Source organism: Bufo bufo, chromosome 4 (genome assembly GCF_905171765.1).
Source record: "Bufo bufo chromosome 4, aBufBuf1.1, whole genome shotgun sequence".
NCBI lineage: Eukaryota > Metazoa > Chordata > Amphibia > Anura > Bufonidae > Bufo > Bufo bufo.
Window position 1 is genome coordinate 45,937,617 of NC_053392.1, and position 25,775 is coordinate 45,963,391.

At 41.1% G+C, this 25,775-nt stretch overlaps 1 protein-coding gene across 3 annotated transcripts in view; it reads left to right on the forward strand.

Moving 5' to 3' along the window:
* Positions 1-4,427: 4,427 nt before the first annotated feature.
* The window catches only part of BLK (BLK proto-oncogene, Src family tyrosine kinase), a 42,467-nt gene continuing 21,119 nt past the window's right edge, over positions 4,428-25,775 (forward strand). Inside the window, exons 1-6 of one of the 3 annotated variants that reach the window (XM_040427186.1) lie at positions 4,428-4,689; positions 20,577-20,679; positions 20,870-20,924; positions 21,847-21,940; positions 23,303-23,404; positions 25,034-25,137. In XM_040427186.1, coding sequence (XP_040283120.1) covers positions 20,578-20,679; positions 20,870-20,924; positions 21,847-21,940; positions 23,303-23,404; positions 25,034-25,137 — 457 coding nt within the window. In that variant the 5' untranslated portion in view covers positions 4,428-4,689; position 20,577. Of the gene's footprint in view, positions 4,690-17,250; positions 17,383-20,576; positions 20,680-20,869; positions 20,925-21,846; positions 21,941-23,302; positions 23,405-25,033; positions 25,138-25,775 lie in introns of those variants that run through there. The other 2 variants (XM_040427187.1, XM_040427185.1) reach the window with 2 other exon arrangements.

Below are 25,775 nucleotides of genomic sequence, written 5' to 3' on the forward strand. Positions count from 1 at the left end.
CAGTTTTAAGCCCTCTTAAAATGAGGTGAAACCAGGGATGAATCTTAAATTTGTAGAGGTCAGGGGTTGTTGCTCCTGTATCCTAACAGTCAGGAGAGATAACTGACGACCTAAAGGGATTGGTCCCATGAAAAATATTCTACAGTTTTCAAACCAGCACCTGGATCTGCATACTTTTCTAATTGCATGTAATTAAAAATTTAGCTTAGCCACTGAGCTATTCAATAAAATGTATCTGCATAGCGCCACCTGCTGGATGTTCCTTTTCTTATTTCTTTGTCCTGCTCACGGAGATGGCCGCACATGCTCAGTTTCATCTTTCAGCTGCCTCCTGAGCTGTGATAGGGAGAGCATGGACACGCCCCCTTTAGCTGCAGCAGAAGAGACACGCCCCTTGAGCTGTCCGCTTGATATATGGATCCATGTGAGGTACAGGGATGGTTCTAGCTTTGTTAGAAAGAGTCATGTACTACATGATGTCTGATTTTTATTTTTCACATTAGTCATGGGATAACCCTTTTAATGAGCATTTGACTGACAGCTATTAAAGGTGAATGGGCACCTTAATTTTCATGTCAGTAAAGAAAATAATTTGATTATGATCTCCTTCAGTTTAAAATATTCACTTTTGGAAACAGTCAGCAAGCTTATAGACAGGAACCTTTAATTAACTTTCTTAATAATACAGAGGACAGCTGTGTTTTCCTACAGTAGATTGATGTACAGCACCTGGGACCGTTTTTGGAATGCAGTTCGTCAGAGCAAGGTCTGTGCAGACACCGAGCAAGCATACTGAGACATTTTAGCTCTGGATTTGGAGAACCATGATTTCAGCTCTGGAGTATAACGCAGGCTGTATTTCTGTATCAGCACAGGATAAGTAATGTAATGTATGTACACAGTGATTCCACCAGCATAGTGAGTGCAGCTCTGGAGTATAATACAGGATGCAACTCAGGATCAGTACAGGATAAGTAATGTAATGTATGTACACAGTGACTCCACCAGCAGAATAGTGAGTGCAGCTCTGGAGTATAATACAGGATGTAACTCAGGATCAGTATAGGATAAGTAATGTAATGTATGTACACAGTGACTGCACCAGCAGAATAGTGAGTGCAGCTCTGGAGTATAATACAGGATGCAACTCAGGATCAGTACAGGATAAGTAATGTAATGTATGTACACAGTGACTGCACCAGCAGAATAGTGAGTACAGCTCTGGAGTATAATACAGGATGTAACTCAGGATCAGTATAGGATAAGTAATGTATGTACACAGTGACTCCACCAGCAGAATAGTGAGTGCAGCTCTGGAGTATATTACAGGATGTAACTTAGGATCAGTACAGGATAAGTAATGTAATGTATGTACACAGTGACTCCACCAGCAGAATAGTGAGTGAAGCTCTGGAGTATAATATAGGATGTAACTCAGGATCAGTACAGGATAAGTAATGTAATGTATGTACACAGTGATTGCACCAGCAGAATAGTGAGTACAGCTCTGGAGTATAATACAGGATGCAACTCAGGATCAGTACAGGATAAGTAATGTAATGTATGTACACAGTGACTCCACCAGCAGAATAGTGAGTGCAGCTCTGGAGTATAATACAGGATGTAACTCAGGATCAGCACAGGATAAGTAATGTATGTACACAGTGACTGCACCAGCAGAATAGTGAGTGCAGCTCTGGAGTATAATACAGGATGTAACTCAGGATCAGTACAGGATAAGTAATGTAATGTATGTACACAGTGACTGCACCAGCAGAATAGTGAGTGCAGCTCTGGAGTATATTACAGGATGTAACTTAGGATCAGTACAGGATAAGTAATGTAATGTATGTACACAGTGACTCCACCAGCAGAATAGTGAGTGAAGCTCTGGAGTCTAATACAGGATGTAACTCAGGATCAGTACAGGATAAGTAATGTAATGTATGTACACTGTGACTGCACCAGCAGAATAGTGAGTGCAGCTCTGGAGTATAATACAGGATGTAACTCAGGATCAGTACAGGATAAGTACTGTATGTACACAGTGACTGCACCAGCAGAATAGTGAGTGCAGCTCTGGAGTATGATACATGATATAACTCAGGATCAGTACAGGATAAGTAATGTAATGTATGTACACAGTGACTCCACCAGCAGAATAGTGAGTACAGCTCTGGAGTATAATACAGGATGTAACTCAGGATCAGTACAGGATAAGTAATGTATGTACACAGTGGGCCAGATTTATCATTACTCTGACAGCTCACTCCACTTTCACATATGGCTAAAGTCAGTTATAGCCAAGTCAGATTTATGATCGGCCCTTTTAGACTGTAATAAATGTGGTTTGACGGTAGCAGTTTATCCGTCAGTAAGCAGCTTTACAAAAGTCACACATCTTTACGAAAAAGTCACACGTTTTTATGAAAAAGTCGCATGTTCTATTAAAAAGTCTCATAAGATAAGCTGGGTCCTCACTGGAGTGAAATTGCGACTTTTTTGCGACTTTTTAAATAGTCCCAATAGTAAATCTGTCTAGAGATTCATTTACATAAGAAAACACGCCCACTTTCAGAAAACTGGCGAGCATAGTGCAGAGCAGAAAAAAGTCGCAAATTTGTGCGCAGTTTTAGCGTTTGGGACTTTTTTTGGGACTTTTTCACTCCATTATTCTGACCTGAGCTAATGATAAATCTGGCCCAGTGTCTCCACCAGCAGAATAGTGAATGCAGCTCTGGAGTATAATACAGGATGAAACTCAGAATCAGTACAGGATAAGTAATGTAATGTATGTACACAGTGACTCCACCAGCAGAATAGTGAGTGCAGCTCTGGAGTATAATACAGGATGTAACTCAGGATCAGTACAGGATAAGTAATGTAATGTATGTACACAGTGACTCCAACAGCAGAAAAGTGAGTGCAGCTCTGCAGTATAATACAGGATGTAACTCAGGATCAGTATAGGATAAGTAATGTAATGCATGTACACAGTGACTCCACCAGCAGAATAGTGAGTGCAGCTCTGGAGTATAATACAGGATGTAACTCAGGATCAGTACAGGATAAGTAATGTATGTACACAGTTACTCCACCAGCAGAATAGTGAATGCAGCTCTGGAGTATAATACAGGATGTAACTCAGAATCAGTACAGGATAAGTAATGTAATGTTTGTACACAGTGACTCCACCAGCAGAATAGTGAGTGCAGCTCTGAAGTATAATACAGGATGTAACTCTGGATCAGTACAGGATAAGTAATGTAATGCATGTACACAGTGACTCCAGCAGCAGAATAGTGAGTGCAGCTCTGGAGTTTAATACAGGATGTAACTCAGGATCAGTACAGGATAAGTAATGTAATGTATGTACACAGTGACTCCACCAGCAGAAAAGTGAGTGCAGCTCTGCAGTATAATACAGGATGTAACTCAGGATCAGTATAGGATAAGTAATGTAATGCATGTACACAGTGACTCCACCAGCAGAATAGTGAGTGCAGCTCTGGAGTATAATACAGGATGTAACTCAGGATCAGTACAGGATAAGTAATGTATGTACACAGTTACTCCACCAGCAGAATAGTGAATGCAGCTCTGGAGTATAATACAGGATGTAACTCAGAATCAGTACAGGATAAGTAATGTAATGCATGTACACAGTGACTCCACCAGCAGAATAGTGAGTGCAGCTCTGGAGTATAATACAGGATGTAACTCAGGATCAGTACAGGATAAGTAATGTATGTACACAGTTACTCCACCAGCAGAATAGTGAATGCAGCTCTGGAGTATAATACAGGATGTAACTCAGAATCAGTACAGGATAAGAAATGTAATGTATGTACACAGTGACTGCACCAGCAGAATAGTGAGTGCAGCTCTGGAGTATAATACAGGATGTAACTCAGGGTCAGTACAGGATAAGTAATGTAATGTATATACACAGTGACTCCACCAGCAGAATAGTGAGTGCAGCTCTGAAGTATAATACAGGATGTAACTCTGGATCAGTACAGGATAAGTAATGTAATGCATGTACACAGTGACTCCACCAGCAGAATAGTGAGTGCAGCTCTGGAGTATAATACAGGATGTAACTCAGGATCAGTATAGGATAAGTAATGTATGTACACAGTGACTGGACCAGCAGAATAGTGAGTGCAGCTCTGGAGTATAATACAGGATAAATAATGTAATATGTATACCATGTGATGGAGATACTTCCCCTTTAAAAGAGAAATGAGTGGACACATGTTGAGCAGAACTTGTGGACCAGTTCACAATGAAAGTTTAAAAATAAAATTCTAGATATGAAACCTGTAGACATTTCCCCGTCTGGTGGACTGACACGCTGTCTGCTGTCGTCAGATGTTTCCTCCTTTATTCCGTAAAGTTTCGAGGGGGATAAAAATAATATACGTTCTGCAACTGATTACAGGATAATAAAGTGGGAACGCAGATAACCAGCGACACCCTTGGGTGCTATTTTTGGTATATTTGAATGTCAGCGACCAAAGAAATTTATCAGAGCAGGGCTGACAGGAAACAGGGGTCTTGTCTTATTGTAACTGACAGTTCACAAGCTGCATGCCAGTGTATGGAGCTCGCTGCAGCCTCTACTGGATGAAGGGAGATTTCTCTGGACTCTATGAGTTCTACCAACTTATTACACTGACCAGTGAGGTAAGCCACTCAGGTTTTCTTTATGGGGATATTTACAGGGCACAAAATTCTTACCCAAAATTTGTACCCAATTTTTTGTATTGAAATTTACAGGAAAATATTTTCTGCAACCAAAAAAATGCTAATATGGTTTCACCAGTTTGTGACACATGTTTATAGGAAATAAAAGCTCTGGTATGGCCCCAATCATCCCTATAGGGCATAGTATATGGGCGGATGGGGCAAGTACAGTAGTGTTATTAATGAGACAGATTAAGATTTATAAGATTTCTATCTTTTTGTATTTATTTTTTTCTTATTTTTCTTATTATTAGTTTAACAAAATTTTTTTTATCCTCATATTACTATTATATTATGATTACTATAGTTGTATTATATTATTATTATTAGATTGTTACTTTTAAAATATCATCAGTGTTTCTCTTATAGGTTATTGATTTTTATTACTATTATTGCTACTTTTAGCATTGTTATTATTATTATTATTATTATTATTATTATTATTAATGTGTTGACAAGGAGTCGGACACTGGAACCCAAGCACTATTTTTTGAGTGTTCCTCTACTCTTGATGGTTCCTGATATCATGTTTTGAAAAGATAATAGAATTTAAAACCTTACGCATTTGGTTGTTCTTTTGGATTTTTACTTTTTTTTGTTGTATAAAGATTGGAAATATACAAATATTATAAAAAAAAAAAAATTCTGTTACATCCTGTGATTTGTGTCCATGACTTGGGGCACCATCTATTTACATAACAAAAAGCACAGAGAGCACATTAAAGAGTATTTCTCAAACAGTGTGGGACTGAGGTTCCTTGGAACCTCCAGAAGAGATGATCCTGAGGGTCCACCCTCCATCCATACAGGACATGTATAGATCCTCTTAGAATTTCACTGCAGTCTTTGTTGGTAGCATTGCACGCACAGGACGTATGCTGAATAAGATGTAGTCCTTAGTGGTGGGCATCAAGGTCACCTCAAAATGGGGTTGTCTTCTGCTGGACCTTTGGAGCGCTGCTGTATGATACGGTCATTGGAGGTTCCTCTCTTTGGCCAGTTTGATCTTGTTCTCAACTCTAGTCCCTCTATGAGTTTATGTTTTCAGGGTTTGTGTAGTACATGTTTTAACCTTCAAAGGACCACACACCATAAACGTATGGCACGTGGTCTTGGACTTTAAAGTAAAGCCATTGTAAATGTACAATCTGCAATCTGACTTTCTAGCCACACACCATGCAAATTACATTGTAAAGGTTTTTTGGCCTAACTAATCATGAATGATGTCGCATTTCTCAGTTAATGTGAGCCATCTTGAAGAATATGGCATCTTTGAATTTTGGTAATATTTGGATAATATCTACGAATTAGGAACTGTGCCCCGTTCTTTCCATGGTTCCAAATTGGTACTAAAAGGAATAGCGATTTACTTTTATTATGGAGATGCCTACAAATATTTTAGTCTTCACTTTTTTTTTTGAGAAGCAGAAAATATTGGGTTTTTGTTATTTTAGAAAATTAAGTTCATATATGAATTAGTTAATTATTGTTATTATTTCATTTGAATATTTAGTAATTTTCATATTTTTTTCCGAATTTTATAAAAGTGCGTCGTAAATCATCTCTATCATATTTTTTAATTTTCCAAGACTTCATTATAGATCCAGGAAAAAATATTTAGTAAATTTAAATTAGCCTTAATCATAATGTATTTCTATGTGTATAGACGCACTATATCTTCTTCCAGTGGGCGTAGTAGTTTAGATGACATAAAGGGAATGCAGACTTTGATGACATAAAGGGTATTCAGACTTCTATGACATAAAGGGTATGCAGACTTCAATGACATAAAGGGTATTCAGACTTCTATGACATAGAGGGTATGCAGACTTCAATGACATAAAGGGTATTCAGACTTCTATGACATAGAGGGTATGCAGACTTCAATGACATAAAGGGTATTCAGACTTCTATGACATAGAGGGTATGTAGGCTTTGATGACATAAAGAGTTTGTAAGTAAATGACCTGACCAGAAACGTGGCCGGTCACACCAATTGTATAAATATGGCACCCAAGTTATGAAAAACAATAATTGAGTAATTGGAAAACCTTAAAAAAAATCTTTAATTCATCATATATTAAAATGATAGGCCCAAAAAATTAATCAAACAAAACTACCTCCAAAGATAGTCCTCTACTGCCAACCAGAGTGATATGGTGGAGAGTTTTAAGCAGCCAAGAGGTGTGTTCACTGGCTTACTCAGAGGGTGAGTTCGGAAACAAAGGGATACAATAAAAGAGGGAGACCGATGCTGGGTCTCTTCCCCTAAAACATCCCTCAATCTTCACTTATGAACACAAATACCCCTCTCTGTCTGTCCCTTGGTGTCCCTTGTAGGCAATATGCTGCCCAGCTTCGTCAGAGTTTAAAGACCAATCACACCCTGTGGCAGACAGACAAACATATATCATATAAACTGCCCCGACGCGTTTCACTGGCAATGGGCCTGGTCATCAGGGGACCAATGAATACCAGGAATTCAGTAAAAACACATAGTGGGCGCTCATCCAGCATCAGACACTACCAAGTATGCCGGCGCCAGCAAGTAAAGAACAATGCTATTAGTAAATAGTTGGTACTTAGCTCGCCGTGTGTATAGGATTCCTGGGTCCGCTCCTCTCCTGCGTATGGCAGTGGGGAACGATTGCTCGTGCTGGCGTTCTTTTTGAGACAGCGTGGGTTTAATTGAGTCCGCCCCTCGGATCACTTGATCGGTCACGCGGGTCGTGATGTAACTAGTCACAAGGTACCCGCGTCACAGCACAGAGTCACATGATCGGGATCGACACCAACAATATGTCCGTGCCGCCCATTCGCTCAGGCCAGCCCTCTACAGTAAGAGGTAGGTCCAGCGCTGTGAGGGGACGGATCTAAGATGGAGATGTGAAAGCATAGAGATGGGCTAACTCCAGTTCACACAAACCATCTGGGCAGGCGAAAATCGCCATATGAGGTGCGTCACTTCCATACAGTCACGGGAGGCGCTACCAGGGTATTTACATAGCAGATTCAACAGGTAACAGATCGGTTAGGGACAATAATCAATGAACATGATACTTTTTGTGTGTCTTATTGTCAAACCCACAGATACACAGATTATGTGCACAGGTGAGTATAAGTGTCTCAAAAATAAATTAGCACTGTTAGGGTCAGATGTCTGTCATCCGACAGATCCAACAACAAAATCTATGGTAATGGGGCAAATGGAATAGGATAGAGCCCTATGGTAAAAAGCAGAAGTGGGTACATAACACACATATGGGCCATACCACAGGGATCACGCGTAAATGGATCCCATAGCATGTGGACAGGGCCCAAATAGAGGTATTTACCTCCAATGCCTGAGTAACTCTGTGCTGTGACGCGGGTACCTTGTGACTAAATACGTCACGACCCGCGTGACCGATCATGTGGTCCGAGGGGCGGACTCAATTAAACCCGCGCTGTCTCAAAAAGAACGCCAGCACGAGCATTCGCTCCCCACTGCCATACGCAGGAATCCTATACACACGGCGAGCTAAGTACCAACTATTTACTAATAGCATTGTTCTTTACCTGCTGGCGCCGGCATACTTGGTAGTGTCTGATGCTGGATGAGCGCCCACTATGTGTTTTTACTGAATTCCTGGTATTCATTGGTCCCCTGATGACCAGGCCCATTGCCAGTGAAACGCGTCGGGGTAGTTTATATGATATATGTTTGTCTGTCTGCCACAGGGTGTGATTGGTCTTTAAACTCTGACGAAGCTGGGCAGTTACCATATTGCCTACAAGGGACACCAAGGGACAGACAGAGAGGGGTATTTGTGTTCATAAGTGAAGATTGAGGGATGTTTTAGGGGAAGAGACCCAGCATCTGTCTCCCTCTTTTATTGTATCCCTTTGTTTCCGAACTCACCCTCTGAGTAAGCCAGTGAACACACCGCTTGGCTGCTTAAAACTCTCCACCATATCACTCTGGTTGGCAGTAGAGGACTATCTTTGGAGGTAGTTTTGTTTGATTAATCGTTGACATAAAGAGTTTGGCAACCAATTTTTTTACTGCTCTGATTCATCTAAAACAAAAAATGAAGTGATTCTAGAAATAGTGTTGATTAGAAACCTCCTACTGTATTGAGTATGCAGCTCCTAGGCACATGTGGAAGTGTAATTAAGAACATACTGTATATACACAATACATACACCCCCTGTCTCAGGTGGTGACCACCCATACACCTTTCTACAGAGGTCACTAAGGGGCCTTAGGCTGGACCGACGCTTTTTTTTAAATAAATAAAAATTCTAGCAATTTTTTTTTCACATTGAAAATACGCTTTTCGATTAAATTAATTGCAAAACTAAAATTTCCCCCACATGTTTGGTATCGCCGCATCCATAATGACGCGCACTACACAAATATCATGTAAATTATCCTGTATGGTGAACGCTGTAAAAAATAAAATAAAAAAAATGGCAGAATTGCTAATTTATTCTTAGATGAGCCATAACTTTTTTATTTTTCTGCAGGAGAAGGTGTACTTTGTAATTTACTTTTGCATAGAAAATAATTCCAAACGGAGTGAGATTGGGGAAAAAAAAATACAAGTACACCACAGTTTTATGGGTTTTGGCATTCCCTGTGTGGTAAAGCGGTCCCATAACCTTCATTCTCCAAGTCAGTACAATTACAGTGATATCACATTCATATTGTTTTTCTGGTGTTTTAATACCTAAAAACAAATAAAAGCAGAGCTATGTGAGGGCTAGTTTTTGTGATGCGATCTGTACTTCTTAAGGATACCATTTTAAGGTGTGTATGACTTTTTGATGAGGTGAAGCAACAAAAAAACAGCGATCCGGCCATTTTGAGTTTTTTTCCATTACATCGTTCAATGCATAGGCGTTTTTTGGACACAGCAATACTGGTAATTCTTCTTTATTCTGGGGAAAAGGGATGATTTGAATTTTTATATATATTTTTTTATATATATTTTTTAAAACTTTTTTTTAAAACTTTTTTAAAGTCACCCTAGGTGACTATAACATGCGAGCTTTAGATTGCAACTTTTAATGGATATATATCCAAATACAGACATTAGCTTTGGGTGTCAGCAACTATGGCGCCCACTACGCTTAGACGTCAGATCCATCTTTAAATCCCTCCTACACGTATGGCACTGGGACTCGAGTTAACTACTGTGTAGTGCACCCAACATAAGCAAGATTGCAAATGGTACATTAGTTGCAGTACATGACATATTCATTATTTCAGTTAGGGCTCATGCACACAGCCCTTGCCGTTGCAAACAGCGGGTCCGCAATATGCGGGCACCGGCCGTGTGCTCCCAGCATCACGGATGAGGACCCATTCACATGTTCTATTTTTTTACAGTGCGGACGGATCACGGATTCATTCAAGTTGAATGGGTCTCGATCCGTCCTGGCCGCCGCACGGATGTTGCCCGTGCATTGGGGGCCGCAAATTGCGGTCCCCAATGCACGGAACGGCCGCACAACGACCATGTGCATGAGCCCTTAATCAGATGTTTTTCTCTTTTCTCCCTTTCTCCTGTCCATTATTTTATGTATACATTTCTGTTTTCTGGAGATTTTTTGATTTGATGGAGCCTGTTTGTCATAGCCATGTTGTGGTTGGATTCTGAGACCTAATCAGACTGGAGTTGGCAGTTTGTATTTTTAGCAGAAAACCTACATCCTGGTTTTCAGATTTCCCTGAGCTTGTCGCCCTGATTTCTGATATAATGAAACTGTTCAGTGGAGATAGTGACTTATGGGGGTTCAAATGCTTCAAATGCAGACTTGGAAATTCTAAACTTAGCGTTGCGATCTGGGCATTGTCTGGCTGCATAGGATGGCATGGTGGAGGTGCAGCAAGCCCCTGAGGAGCTGGAGCAGAGGATGGGAGTGGTAGTGGCTCTGGTTATCACAATCGGTTACGGTGGCTTCTCTCAGACCGGGTGCAGGGAAAGGAGGGTCCACCCTTTTCTTCCCTCAGTGCACATCCTGATTCTGGGGCTTTTGCCTGATGGGTGCCTTTGATGTTAGGCATTTGTATAGGTGCAAGGCAGGGAGTGTAGAGTGCAATGGTCGGTGTATGGTACAGGAGTCAGTAACCAGGCTAGATTTAACAGAATAAATATTTATCTTTACTGTAGAGCAAAATAGGAGTAGTAATACATCCAGGGATAGCAAAACACAGTTCCAACCATACACAGTGCAATTCTTCCTGTGGCGAAACCAACCTCGCCACTGGGTTTTGGAGAGGCCTGGCTGCTGGCCTCTTGCCCCAGGATTATGGGCCATATACTAACTTTTAAACCCCTGAACCTATTCAAGTGAATTTTGGATAGGTTTGTCCCCAAGTTATACTGTTTAAATTAATGTAAGTTATATGTATGGCCAATGTAAACTCACAAAGTTGTAACAATTTATAATAAGTGTAACTTGTCAGCTTGGGAGGAATATGCTGGGTGTGTTTCTATTGTGCCATTCTCCCATTGTGTGTTTAAAGGGTGATGTCTGTCCTGTTGTCTGCACATGTGTATTGGTGACTTCTCTTTGTCTTGAGAGATAATTGGATTACGCCTCGGGTGTCTCCAGGGCAGAGAGGAGGAAACCATGATGCATTGTGGGGATGTATTGTCTCTGTGTATCCTACAGTGCTGCATATCTGTCCTATGTCACAAGTCTTCATTCTGGTCCCCTAGGGGCGTGTACACCAGATGGGCTTGGTTGTTTTATACCTCCCTGTGGGCGGACCTGTATTTGCAACAACTGTAATAAAAACCAGGCTGGGTGTGCCAGCACCTCAGACCACTGCTTGACCCTCAACACGGAGCCTTGTCTCGTTATTGGGGGGATCCGCTGTATGCTGTTAGAGACTGATTGCCAGGAGTGTAAGCTGATTCCTGTTCGTCTGCTAGCAGCTATTCGTGAGGTTCCAGTTTGGAGTGCTACTTTGTATCCAGTTCGGGACGTTGGTTTTCTGCAGTAGCTGGGCCTGTCTCTCAGAAAAGGGGCATATCGCATAAACGGATTTTAACCCCTTGTCTGCTGAAACGGTCCGTTACACTTCCCAGATAACAATGTATGGATTTAACCCTCCTCTTATGTTAGGGTCAGAACCGACCCGTTTTCAGGTTTTGAATGTCTATAAGTATCACATAAATTTGTTTATTGCATCAAGATTTTTTTTTACTTTGTCAGGAACCTCTATTTAAACAATGTAATAGAAAAAGAATCCTTTTCACTAAATTATAAAATACTGTGGTGAAAATTAAGACGTTTATGGTGTTAGGGTCAAATCTGACCCAGTTATAATATAGGATTATAGGACACTAATAAGTGCCAAAACTGAAATCCTAAACTCTCTCTCTGCTTAGTAACACTGACAGCCAATCACCTCTCAGCCCTGTGAGCTGTAGTTAGGGAGAAGCCTATCTCTTTGCCTGCTTGTCTGCTTCTCTAAATAAAGTAAAGAAACATAGGACCAATACATTTCAGAGTTGCTGACTCCAATATGCAGCATGCAAGAGTGAGAAGATTTGCAGGAAGCCAAATACTGGAGGATTATATCTTGGATGAAAATGAGGCAGAGGACACAGAGCAGCATAGCGATATGGATGAGCAGGTTTCTGAGGCAGAAGATGAAGTAGAGTATCAACCAGAATACACAGACACATCTGATGAGTCTGATGAGGAGGCCACCAGTGCTGAACCTGCTGCTGTTCCTGCTGAAACATTCAAATCCAAAAGTAGGTAAGATCTGTTGGAGTTCAGAACCTCCTGACTTACATGGCAGGGCAGCTGCTGCAGATGTAATCAAAATGACCCCTGGGATCACAAGGTTTGCTGTGACGAGAGTAAGTGACATCAAAACATGTTTTGAACTGGTTCATGCCATTGTCACTAAAAAAAGTGATCATTGCAATGACAAACCTTGAAGGAAAAAAAGTCCATGGCAACATGTGGAATGACATAAATGAGGAATGCCTAGATGCTTATATTGGTGTTCTTCTTCTTGCTGGAGTGTACAGATCCTATAATGAGGCCACTGATAGTCTCTGGGACAAGTCAAGAGGCAGATATGTCAAGATGGCCGATGGCTGTGTTTTCTAACATCCTAGATGTGTCTGCATACAATGCATTTGTGTTATGGACCCTCATCCACCCAGGTTGGAACACAAAATAAAAAATAACAAGTGGAGAATATTTCTCGAGGAGCTAGGAAGTTCCCTTGTCAAGGCACACATTGAGCAAAGGAAACGGGTGTCTCGAGATCCAATCGCTGCAGCCGTGATCAGACAGATGCAGAGTTCATCAAGCACTCCATCCACACCATCAACAACACAAAGAGAATCAGTGCCAGCCTCCTCCTCATCATCTAGCCTTGCCTCAACATCAACCAGCACAGCCACAACTCCAGTGATGCCATCTGATTCTAAAAGAAAGAGGTGTCAGGTCTGCCCCAGCAATAAGGACAGAAAGACACACACATTATGCCTCCACTGTAAAAAATATATCTGCAAAGAACATGCTAAAAGTGTCAGCTTTTGCAACACATGCATCTAAAAACACCCACACAAACACATGCAAGTTCTTGCACAAAGATGCTTTGAAACTAGTACTTGATTTCTATTGGTTTGCCTTGCTTGATTGTGTGTTGTTTGTTTGACCTTGCAAGTCTACATTTTGTATTATTACTTGCTTTTCATTGTTTATGAACATTTTATGTTAAAAAAAAAAAAGACTTTTGGCTATTTTCTTGAAGTAAATACATATGGGTCAAAATTGACCCTAACACCATCAATGTTACTATATAGTTAATTCTATTAAAATAAAAATAAAAATCTTTAAAAAAAAATTAAGAGATGTGTTCAAATACTCCATTCTGGTGACATAACAACCTTTTATTTACTTATAATATTCTATTGAGGTTTATTTTAACATTTTTAAAATTTGAAAATGAGAGGTATGCTATCAAAAGAAAGGTCTAAGGGGTCACACCAAAAATATTAAAACCAATCTTTTCAAGGATAATGAAGCCTAACAAGGTATCCAAGAGGTAAGAAACAAATTGTATGATAAATAATTGTTCAGAGGGTATTTTATGGCTGATTTAAGACACGGGTCAAAACCGACCCGTTAACATCATGGATAGTAACAGAAAGCTAACATAAGAGGAGGGTTAAACAAGGAATCAGGATGGGAGTAATGGTCCTCTTCACTCTCTATCTGTGTCAAGTCTCTTCCTGCAGAATCTATGGCAGGTAATCGTACCCTTGCAGTGGTGGCAGCAATGTCCTCTGAGGGATGCAGGGTTTTAGTGATATGACTGGCCAAGTCATATCCAAGTATGAAGGGTGTCTTAACGGTGTCCCTCACAGCAGTAAAGTCTTAACAGCTTTAGTAGCAGGTTGCCTTACTGACTCTAGTGTTTGGCCATGCAGATTCTAAGTTCTCTGGTTATCTCATTTGTCTTACTCTTTCTTTTCTTCTGTAAAGGATGCAGAGATCATTGAGTCTGTGTAGCTTTATGGGCCTAAGAAGAAGGAGCTCAAGTCACAGCTTTCTTTCTCCACAAACTCTAACTCTCAAACTGAATATCCTGGATCCTCACCCAACCTCCTGCAGGGGCTGGGTGGACCTACTCTAATTTGATGCCCCACTACACTGCACTAGCATGCTGCGGGACCCAGCAGTCAAGCAGCATCCCTGCTGCTAGACAAAGCCACCCTGGCAACTGGATCCCACCAACCCGCCAGCACAGCACCACAGCATCCATTATCCGCAGCTCGATTAATTCAGAAGTGCATAGTTGGAATAGTTTTTGCACTGTATGTCACTGTTAATGAAACTCCATATACAAGTATTATTTGCGCACTGTATGCCTCTGTTATATAGCTGCTTTGTGGCAGTATTGTGGAGACACTGGAGAGCACTGTTACTTGGACACTGTATGACAGCATTATTTGGGCACTGTATTATATTGTTTGGACACTGAACGATAGCTTTGTTTGGGGACTATATAAGGGCTCAATTTGGGCATCATATTATTATTACTGTTATTTCTAAACTGTATGCTTTTTGTACAAAGAAATGTAGTGATGGTGGCTCTTTGTAGTATGTTAACCCCTTCCAGACACAACCAGTTTTCACCTGCAGGACCCAGCCTAATTTTGCACATCCCACGTATAATTTTATGCGGTAATAACTTTGGAATGGTCTTTCCGAGCGATTATGAAATAGTTTTTTCATGAAATATTATACTTCATGTTACTGGTAAAATTTAGCCGATACGTGTTTACCTTTATTTATAAAAAAAATCCAAAATTTGCTGAAAATGTGGAAAAATTTGCAATTTTCTAAATTTAAATTTCTCATAGTGATACCCGGTAAAATAGTTACTAATTAACATTCACCATAGGTCTATTTTATGTTGGTATTATTTTCTAACTGTAATTTTATTTTTTTAGAATGTTAGAAGGCTTATAAGGTTAGTATCAGTTTTTCAAATTTTCAAGAAAATTTCCAAAAGCGACTTTTTTTAAAGAACCAATTTAGTTCTGAAGTGACTTTGAAAGTCTCACATAATTGAAACCACCTATAAATGACCTCATTTTAGAAACTACACCCAAGTGTTTCAAAATCGGTTAACCCTTTATATGTTCCACTGGAATTAAAGCAAAATGAATTTTTGCCGAATTTCCATTGTAATCAGTTTTTCCTATAACAAAGTGTGTTACAAGGTTTATGTGCCTGTGCCTGCCCGATCAGCCGACAGGAGCCTGCCCAGTGAATACAAGTCAGAGTGTTTTTACTGTGTATGTATGTGATTTGTCTGTCTGTATATGTCTTTATCACTGTTAGTAAACTTTTTTTTATTCATTTAGACTGTGTTAAGCTTATCTTATTCCCAGATCTCAGAATTCACTGTAAAAACACACAGCAAGAGTTAACAGCAATTTATGACCCTGATCCTGTAGTTTACCATGTGGTCTAAAACTGCTGTATTTTTTCTAATAAAATGTTGCTTAGGCTACTTTCACACTTGCGTTGTTTGATTCCGGCAGGCAGTTCCGTTGCCTGAACTGCCTGCCTGATCAGGCAAACTGTATGCAAACGCATGTCATTTTTTCTGACTGATCAGGCATTTTTCAGACTGATCAGGATCCTGATCAGTCTAAAAAATGCCTGATCAGTCAGAAAAATACATCGCAATACCGGATCAGTTTTTCCGGTGTTATCAGGCAAAACGGATCCGGTATTTATTTATTTCTCATTTTTAAAGGTCTGCGCAGCCTTCCGGTATTTTGAATGCCAGATCCGGCACTAATACATTCCTATGGAAAAAAATGCCGGATCCGGCATTCAGGCAAGTCTTCAGTTTTTTTCGCGGGAGATAAAACCGTAGCATGCTACGGTTTTATCTTTTGCCTGATCAGTCAAAATGACTGAACTGAAGACAGTTCTTTTCCGGTATAGAGCCCCTGTGACGGAACTCTATGCCGGAAAAGAAAAACAGTAATGTGAAAGTAGCCTAAGCTCCAGATTTTTTGTTCTCACAAGAGGTAACAGGATAAAAAGTACCCCACAATTTGCTATGCATTTTTACTGAATACAGCAACACTCCATATGTGGCTGTAAACTGCACACTGTATGGGCACACTTCAGGGCTCAGAAAGGAAGGAGAGCCATTTGGCTTCTGGAGAGCAGATTCCTTTGAAACTGTTCTTGAGTGCCATGTCACATTTGCAGAGCCCCTGAAGTACCTCTATGGTGGAAGCCCACAAAAATTGACTCAATTGTGGAAACTAAGCCCTTCAAGGAATTCGCCTATTGGTTATATTGGCTTGACCCCACAGGTGTTTCATATAATTTTTTAAAATTGTGACATGAAATGAAAAATGACATTGTATTTTAATTATATGTAGGTTTAACCTCAAATGTTTCAATTTCACAAGTGGTAATAGGAGAAGAAGCGCCCCAAATTTGTTACATAATTTTCCTGAGTATAATAATACCCTCTATGTGGTCATAAACTGCTGTTTAAGAACACTGTAGAGTTCAGAAGAAAAAGAGCACCATGTATATTTGAGACCTAGTTACCCCATTTTGTAAACTACACCCCTCAATAAATATTGATGAATGGAGTGAGCATTTTGACGCCACAGGAATTTTGCAGAAAGTAATGTGCAATGAACCCTATGGCTGTATGCAGCATGCTCCATGCACTATATGGCGATATGCAGAGTGCATTGTGCATCATATGGCAGTATGTGGGGTGCTCTTTCGATCATATGGCAGTACTGTATGTGGAGACTCTTTGTTTCTCCCCACAGGCTCCAAGTGCATGATGCAGCAGCTACAACCATTATGGTTACTTGACCTCTATTGAATATTCAATATATGATTTGTCTCTTGTTTTTATTCATTATTTTCCTAAGTAGAGCAAGAGTAGAAGATGTGGCCGGATCCATTAGACATTGCAGCGCTTCCACGCCGATCACCAGGAAATACTGACATTAACTGCCTGTAAATAGTGCAGAGCAGCCTGAGTATGTGACTATATAAGAAGAAGTAAAATCTTCACATATTATCCTTAGTTATAAAGAATATAATGTTACCAAGGTAGTAATAATAATAATAATAATATTACTAACACATTCCTACAGATATAACTGCTTGTCCTCTGTCATATTCAGCTGTCAGAGTCATCCTGGCCACTTGAGAGGGCAAAGTTTTTCGGGTGGCAACCACTAGAAGGAGCTATCATAATGCCCACTGGGGTCACCCTGCTGTAAACCTTCCCAATATCCTTCTTTCCCATTTCTAAATATACCTGGTGCATGCGAATAGTCTTTACTGGTTGTACGTCTCCTGAATTATCACATGACCAATGCATCTATAGCGCCCTCTGCATGTCCTTGAGCAGATATACAAGCACTGTACAGGTAGTAGCTTCTTGTTACCCCCTCACCTCTCACAGAATGTAGTCTCACAGACACATTGAGAAATATTCTGCAACTGCACCCGCTTCTACCCTCCTCTCCCAACCCCTCCTCTCAGCTCTTCTCATCTCCCTTCCTCTCCTTATGCCTCCTGTCCTCTCCCTACTCTCCCTTGCTCTCCTCCTCTCCCCTCCCCTACTCTTCCCTCCTCTCCCTCTCTCCTCTACTCTTCCCACCCATCTTATCCAACCCTCTTCTCTTCCCTCCTCTCTGCTCTTCTCTCCCTTCTTCTCCCCTCTTGTCCTCTCCTCCCTCTCTTCTCCTTTTCGCTCTTCTTCCCCCTCTTCTCCTCTTCCCTCCTCTCCCCTTCCCTCCTCTCTCCTCTTCTCCCCTACTCTCTGATCTTCTCCCATCCTCTCTTCTTCCCTTTTCTCCTCTCCCTTCCTCTCCTCTCCCTCCTGCCCTCTCCCCACTCTCTTCTCCTCTCCTCTTTTCTCCACCCTCTTCTCCCATCTCTTCCTCTCCTCTCTTCTCCCCTATTCTTACCTATCTAATCCTCTCCTCTCCTTTCATCTCTTCCCCCTTGTCGCCTCTCTCTTCCTCTCCTCTCTCCTCCTGCCCTCCCCCTACTCTCTTCTCCTCTCCTCTTTGCTTCACTCTCTTCTCCCATTCCCTCCTCGTCTCCCCTACTCTCACCTCTCTCATCTTCTCCCATCCTCTTCTCTCATTTCCTCTCTTCTCTCCTTGTCGCCTCTCCCTTCCTCTCCTCTCCCCTCCTGCCATCTCCCCACTCTCTCTTCCGCTCCTCTTTACTCCATCCTCTTCTCCCATCCCTTCCTCTCTCCTCTTCTCCCCTCGTTTTGTCTACTCTCCACCTTCTATTTACTGTATTCCTCCATACAGGGAAATAAGGAGGTCTCTTAAAATTTACTAGGAATCTGCAATCAGAAAAGGGAATGTCCAGGCTGCTGAGAGGTGGAGAAGATGCCACTGTCTCCTTCTAAGATATTATTATATTTACATGTACTGTTCATCTATAGAGAATAAATATATGTAGAGGTAAATCAGTAATGTTGTTCATGTTGAGAACTATGCATGAAAAGTTTTTGGAAGTTTACCAGAAATGTAGATATAGAAGATAAGGTGATAACAGTAAATCTCTGATCCTGAACTTGGCGAAGAACATAGTGATCAGAGTGTTTTCAGCCTTAAGTGACTGATAATATAGATTGATGGCTAGAATTCAGAACCATAGAAAATGCAACCACAATGTAATACTGCAGAGAAGTGTGGAGGGTTAGGCCAAAAGTTTCATGGAGAAATGCAATTGACCATACCAGAAAAAGCCTTCCCAACTGGCAATGGACTGGATTCATCAGCCATAGGATAATTGGCCAGGGAGGAGGTTAGTGTTACCCCTCAGAGGTGGTATGGAGGGGTAGTTGAGGTTCTTGATGGAGATCCCTTGAGCAGCAGCCCTAAATACTTGAAGAGGTACCCTACACGTAAGGAAGAGGTGAATAACCTGTTGAAAATCCTTGCATGGCTTATCTCCCTATAAAGAATAAGGGGTTGTGTCATAAAGACAGTCTTCTCCAAACATAGGCACCCCTGGGTTTGGATCATAGATATCCCCCACAGTCAACCGTTGTCACCAGGCAAGATATGTTTTACCATATACAGTATGCTACCATTAAATGAATGGCTGACCATGTGATACTTGGATGGCGCAGGTCCACCACAGTAGGATCAGCTCCTACTTAGACACTCTCTGTTCTGACTCAATAAGAAGAATTATGAGTAGGGAACCCCTTTCTATGACATCTAGGTGCCATGTTGTCTTGATAAGACAACCCCTTTATGTTGATTAGCACACTTTGGATGCATGTGCGTGCATCATTTGGTCTTAAGGTGGCCATAAATGTCAGTAAAGTTGAGCCTGCTGGTTTTTGTGGGGTCAGCTGACTAGCTTATGTGTATGGGGGTGTGCCGACTATCCCTTGACAAACTATTCATTTCATCATGTCCAATCCATCGTTCTCCACTGTAGATAAGCCGCCAGAGGAGTCTAGCAGTTGCTTGCTCTACTCTCTCCACTTGGCCAAGCTGAGTGTGTATGCATATGGGAAGATCAGAAGTCATACAGAAGCTATTTGGCTGACAATTATTACAATTATATGACCAAAGGGTCACTTGATCTGTGAAACAGTCCACAAACGTTTGATGGGCCCAGTTGTTCAATCTCTTATCAAGCTGGCAAGGCTCTACTGACAGCAAAACGACATTGCCCTGTAGACATTGTTTAGGGTGGTTACATACTTTAGAGAATTCCAAAAGTGCTGGTGAAGCTCATAGTTCACAAGGGTTTGTCAAACTTCACAGTCCCCTAGCCTGTACACACTGGCCACTAAGTCTCAGAATAGACTGAAACTTCATTTTCTGTAGAGATCACTTCTCCTCAGTCATCTCATTACCACAGGCAGGATTACAAGGAGAGGTAGCACTTCTATTATAAAGCTGGAAGCCAATAACGCATTATCCGCCACTGACAATAGGAGATAGTCACAGCTCAACTTCTTCTCCTGCTGAGTAGCCTATGCATATGTCACTAAGCATGCCCACAACACTCTCCATTAGAAGTCAATAGACCATTTTCTGACCACAGAGCATGTCCTTTACATTCTTCGACAGAAGGTAGTAGATCATGTCCTGATGTTATGAGGTTTCTTGTATCCATGGCGTTGCTGTAAAGCTTAGGTTAGATGGCCACAACCATAATGATAGGTATAGGTCAAGAGATTGCAAGCAAACATAATACTTTTTCCATCTGACTGGAGTTGTGCTTTACCATTATATGTTTTCTTTTGTTTCAAGGATGGGGGTGGTCAGCAGTAAAATGCTCTCCTGGAAGAAAAATGACCATCATAATCAGAGTTCTCCAGCTGGCCAGTTTTACAAACCTTCTCATCCTCCAATAGTAAGTCATGTATATACTGTAGATGGTCTTAGTATTTCTGTATCATGATGTTCTGGCATAGCAATAATTTCCATACTAGTGTCCATTGTCCACCCATCTTCATTGCTTCCATTAGAAATGGTACAGGTGTGGCCTTCTCTAGTTTTTTTACCTGAAGTCCAAATAATCGTGTACTCCATTCTGACTCTAGGTTCCAGCTCCACGACCTCAGCATTTGGCCGTAAAAGGCAAAATTTCACAAAAAGGTGAGAGATGCTTTTTATACTCAACAATGGTTTTTCCCAAATTTTTATCTTCAGGAACATATCTACTAACCCAGGTTATATAGTGCTTTGTGTGCTCAATGTGACACTTTTTACACCTACAACAGTTTTGAAAAGTGTTGATAGAAATGTCTAAGACGAGTCGTAAAATTAGCCAAATTATTATAGAACATATTACTGTATATGAACAGCCATAAGACAGACTAACATGTCTCACATGCCTAGCGAGTTGCACCGAATACATCATGCCATGTGCACCATTTTTAAAAATTTTCTACAGTTTCCAAAAATTCACAAACTCATAAATTTAGACATTCTACTACTACAAGTCTGTACATATAGAAAAAGGCCCAACCATGCGAAGATGATCAACCACCATGTCGATGTCTAGGCGTAAGAACAAAGGTGCCCAGACTGCTTGAGAACCAGCATGCCAGGAAGGTCATCTAAAGTAATATGTAAAATCCACCACCAATTTCTGTGACTAAGAGGCATTTGACTTGAAACGCGTAAGCTATAACGCACTTAAGATTTTATCCATCGGTGCTGGTTTCTACATATTATCTTGAAGGTCCTACAACTCTTTAGCAGATTTTTTTAAAGTTGCAGAAAAAATAATGCACCATGATGGAAACCCAAGTTAAGCAATTGACCGAACGCCTTGCTTCAAAGCACATGTCGTGTGCAAGTATGTTTGATTTCCATTTACTATTCTTTGCCAAGACGGATGGGCTTGTTATGGGCAGGTTGAGGACCCCATACCCCAGCTGCATAATGGCACACTGGTGGTTTTAGTGGCCCCAAACCAGGTGACAGGTTCTCTTTGAATGCTTCTCACTACACACAGAATTCTGAATTGCGCTATTGGATTTCTAATCCTTGCACATCTTTCTTTTGGGCACAGAAAAGAAATTTGTTGCTGCATTGCATGACTATACTCCTCTAAATAATGGGGACCTGGAATTACAAAAAGGAGAGAAACTGGAGCTCCTGTCAGAGTAAGTGGTGACATGGTGCTATCACAGGGGGTTTCTTTATGAACATTCTGGACCTCTGGACTGTCTCGCCATATTACCCATTTTAGTGCCACACTTTTCTATGTTATTTGGCACTGTCTGTATGGCACTATTATATAAGCACCATATGACAGTATAATGTGTGCCTTTTATGGTACTGTTATTAAGCGCAGTCTGAGGTATTTTGATATTTGGTAGTCTTGTTGGAGCCATATTATGGCAGGATTACTCTCCTGTTTCCAAAGAATTAACAATCTCAGCTTTCCCCTCCCTCTAACAAACCTGTTTACCTGCCAAGTGATTGGGTGATTAGCTTTGAAATGACTTAAAAAGCAGAATCAACCCTACCAGGCAATATGCTGGATTTAATAACTGAATCAACCCTATTAAACCAGGCACTGCTTGGTAGGATTGATCCTGCCAATGAAAATGATACCTGTCTTGTGAAAATCGGTTGTGGCTTTCCTGAGAAAAAATACTTTTATTCTTTATACAAGTAAGTGCCCCAGTGCACCAAGGGGTGTGGCCTAGACCCTCAATGCTCCTCAGCTTTTCAGGTCTGGCCACACCCCTCAGTTACCCTGAGGCTCTCATTTGTATAAAGAATAGAAAGCCTTTTTTATTTTTTTTCTTGGGAACGCTGCAACCGATTTTTACAAGACAGGTATGATTTTAATCAGCAGCATCCACCCTATCAGACATTATAGCTGGTTTAATGGGGTTGTTCCTGCTGATAGGTGCCCTTTAAGCAGACCTTGTACTTTAGATAGCTGTTGGATGAACACCTATTGGCTAATAGCTACGTTTCCCGGCCTCTCCACACACCTATATGCCTGGCGGCGGTCTGTTGCCAGACTCCTCTGGTGGCGGTTTATCTCCCTTAAGAATAAAAGGATAGGCATTTTGAAATCTAATAGCCCGATCCTTTTCCCCCCCTAACATCTGTCATTGGGGGCTCCAATACAGATTAGATAGTCGGCCACTGTGGCCACAATGAGGGAGTTCACCTGACATTAATCTAATCTGTATGACCAGTTTTAAACATCTTGCCATAAGATCCGGTCATGTTACACTCTGCCAGATATTGGTCCATATTGTACTGGGGATGATTAGACTTGTTAACTTGGATAAGTCCGTTCTTATTACCTTCAGGTATTTCATGTCATTCATAATTGTTCCTGATTTTGGGTCAATCACTTCCTTTTAGAATGTTAGATTGTTTTTGTTTTTTTTTTACATTTTTGGTTTCAGATATTTTATTTAACTTTTATATTTATTGCCTAATTAGAGATAAGTTATATGTGAAAGGAATGCATTTTCTTGAATATAATATTTTCTGCTCAGTTCCAGTGGAGATTGGTGGTTTGCAAAGTCTGAACGTACTGGCAAAGAAGGCTACATTCCCAGTAACTTTGTGACTCTTGTCAACAGCTTGGAATTGGAAATGTGAGTAAAAATGTCAGCAAAAAAATGTGTAATTTATATTCAAGGAAATAGACAACACACATATTTATTTTCCAATTTTTACTTAGAGATGATAAACGCTGATAATAAATGTGTAAGTTCTCACATAGAGCTCCCAATAAAGACTAATAATGACACTCGCACCCCGAGAGGGCAAAAAAAGGGAGATAAAACTAAATCTTTACTAGTAATCAATAAAATTGATGCACTGCACTAAAAAGAAAATCATTAAATAAGCAAACCAAAATGACATACTATACACGCCCCTGAAGTATAATGCAGCGAACCCAGTGGATGATCAATCACAGGGCACAGTCACAAAGAAATGTAGAAAATTGGAAAGTTCTTACCAATCTTGAGGTGCCTCAACAGGTGCGGTTCAACTGCATATTCTGGTGGCTATTAGCCTCTTGTATAGATATGGCAGCAGGAATAACTGACCCTAGTAAACCCTAGATTGAGGAAAGGGACTAGGAATACCCTGCCTATCTATACTGAGCACTCGCTCCGAAAGGGGCGACCTTGTTCGGATACCTGACCCTAAACCCAGGCGGTGTCCCTAACAGACCCTATAAACAATTCCCGACGTGCCACGTTTCGATGCAGAGTGTACAAAAAGTATTCTGTAAAGTATTTCGTCTGATAATTTGTCAGGGGAAACATTCAAAAAATAGGGTACCCTCCAAAAGTTATATATATATATGGCGGATAGATATATGGCAGCCCGTACCTACTGGTGGGCGCACGCACTTTAGATGAGGGGCGCAGATATATATTTTTCTCCCTATACTTTTTGGTCCACTGACTTTCAGGGAGGCCTCCCTATCAACCTACAGTATGCATACCTTTGGATCTTACCCTGACTGGTTTGATCTTGTACATACTTTTTGTACACTCTGCATCTAACTTTTGGAGGATACTCTATTTTTTGAATGCTTCCCCAGACGAAACGTGGCACGTCGGGAATTGTTTATAGGGTCTGTTAGGGACACCGCCCGGGTTTAGGGTCAGGAATCCGAACGGGGTCGCCCCTTTCGGAGCGAGTGCTCAGAATAGATAGGCAGGGTATTCCTAGTTCCTTTCCTCAATCTAGGGTTTACTAGGGTCAGTGGTCCCCGTTGCCTTATCTATACAAGAGGCTAATAGCCACCAGAATATGCAGTTGAACCGCACCTGTTGAGGCACCTCAAGATTGGTAAGAACTTTCCAATTTTTTACATTTCTTTGTGACTGTGCCCTGTGATTGATCATCCACTGGCTTTGCTGCATTATACTTCAGAACGGGGGAGGGAAAGTGCTGACATGAAAAACAGGCATATGCAGCAAAAATATGTAGTGTTTGGGGCACTCTTGGCAGATAAAAAAATTATTTGACACCAAAGATCTCCTTTCAGGGTTTGTGCCAATTTCAAAGTAGGGAATAACTATCTGATTGGTGTCTAACTGCTGGGACCACCCATTTGAATGAAGTGACAGGTTGAGCATGCCTACTGCCCCCCACTGGAGATAGCCGAGAGCCTTCTAACTAGTTGGAAGTCTCCAAATCGGGGAACCTTGTCAGGTCCGTGTCATAGGAATCCAGAGGTAACATGTCATGTATTTTGTGCCCAGGTTCTTTTTCAATCACATCACTCGGAAAGATGCTGAAAGACAACTCCTGGCTCCGGATAACAACCCTGGAACATTTCTCATCCGTGAGAGTGAAACCAGCCTAGGTATGATCATGTGGCTTCCACAATTCTGGAAAATTGTAATCCATTTTCCAATTGAATTCTATGTTCTTGGCAAAGGTTTTATCATTGCGGCATTTTAGCGACTCATTCTCATTCATCCTCGTCTGGTCCTCTGATAGCAATACAATAAAATATGGCGTCCTGAGACTGTAGATGATTCATCTATTAAATGTTAAATGTCCAATGAGTTCTTAAAGGGAGTCAGTCACCAGCGACCTCCCTATCCAGCTGTTTGAATAGACACATAGCTGTGGTTCACCTGATTACCACGCCGTTTTCTTTTCTTGAGACGCGGATCTGTTCCTGAATATGATACATTTTACTAATATGCAAATTATGCTATTTGGTGCAATGAGGGCATCACCATTACTTTTGTTGCACCCAAGCTCCACTCTTTTCTCCTCTCTGCTTTGCGCTGCCTGCCCCTGTCAACAAAAGCAGCTATGGAGGGGCTGGCCACAGAAATGAGTGGAGATTGGGTGCAACAAGAGCAAAGGCGACACCCTCATTGCACCAAAGGACCAATTTGCATATTAGGAAAATGTATCAGAACTTAGGAACGAAGCCTCGGATCAACAAAAGAACAACAGTGTTTTAATCAGGTGAACCACAGCGGTTGG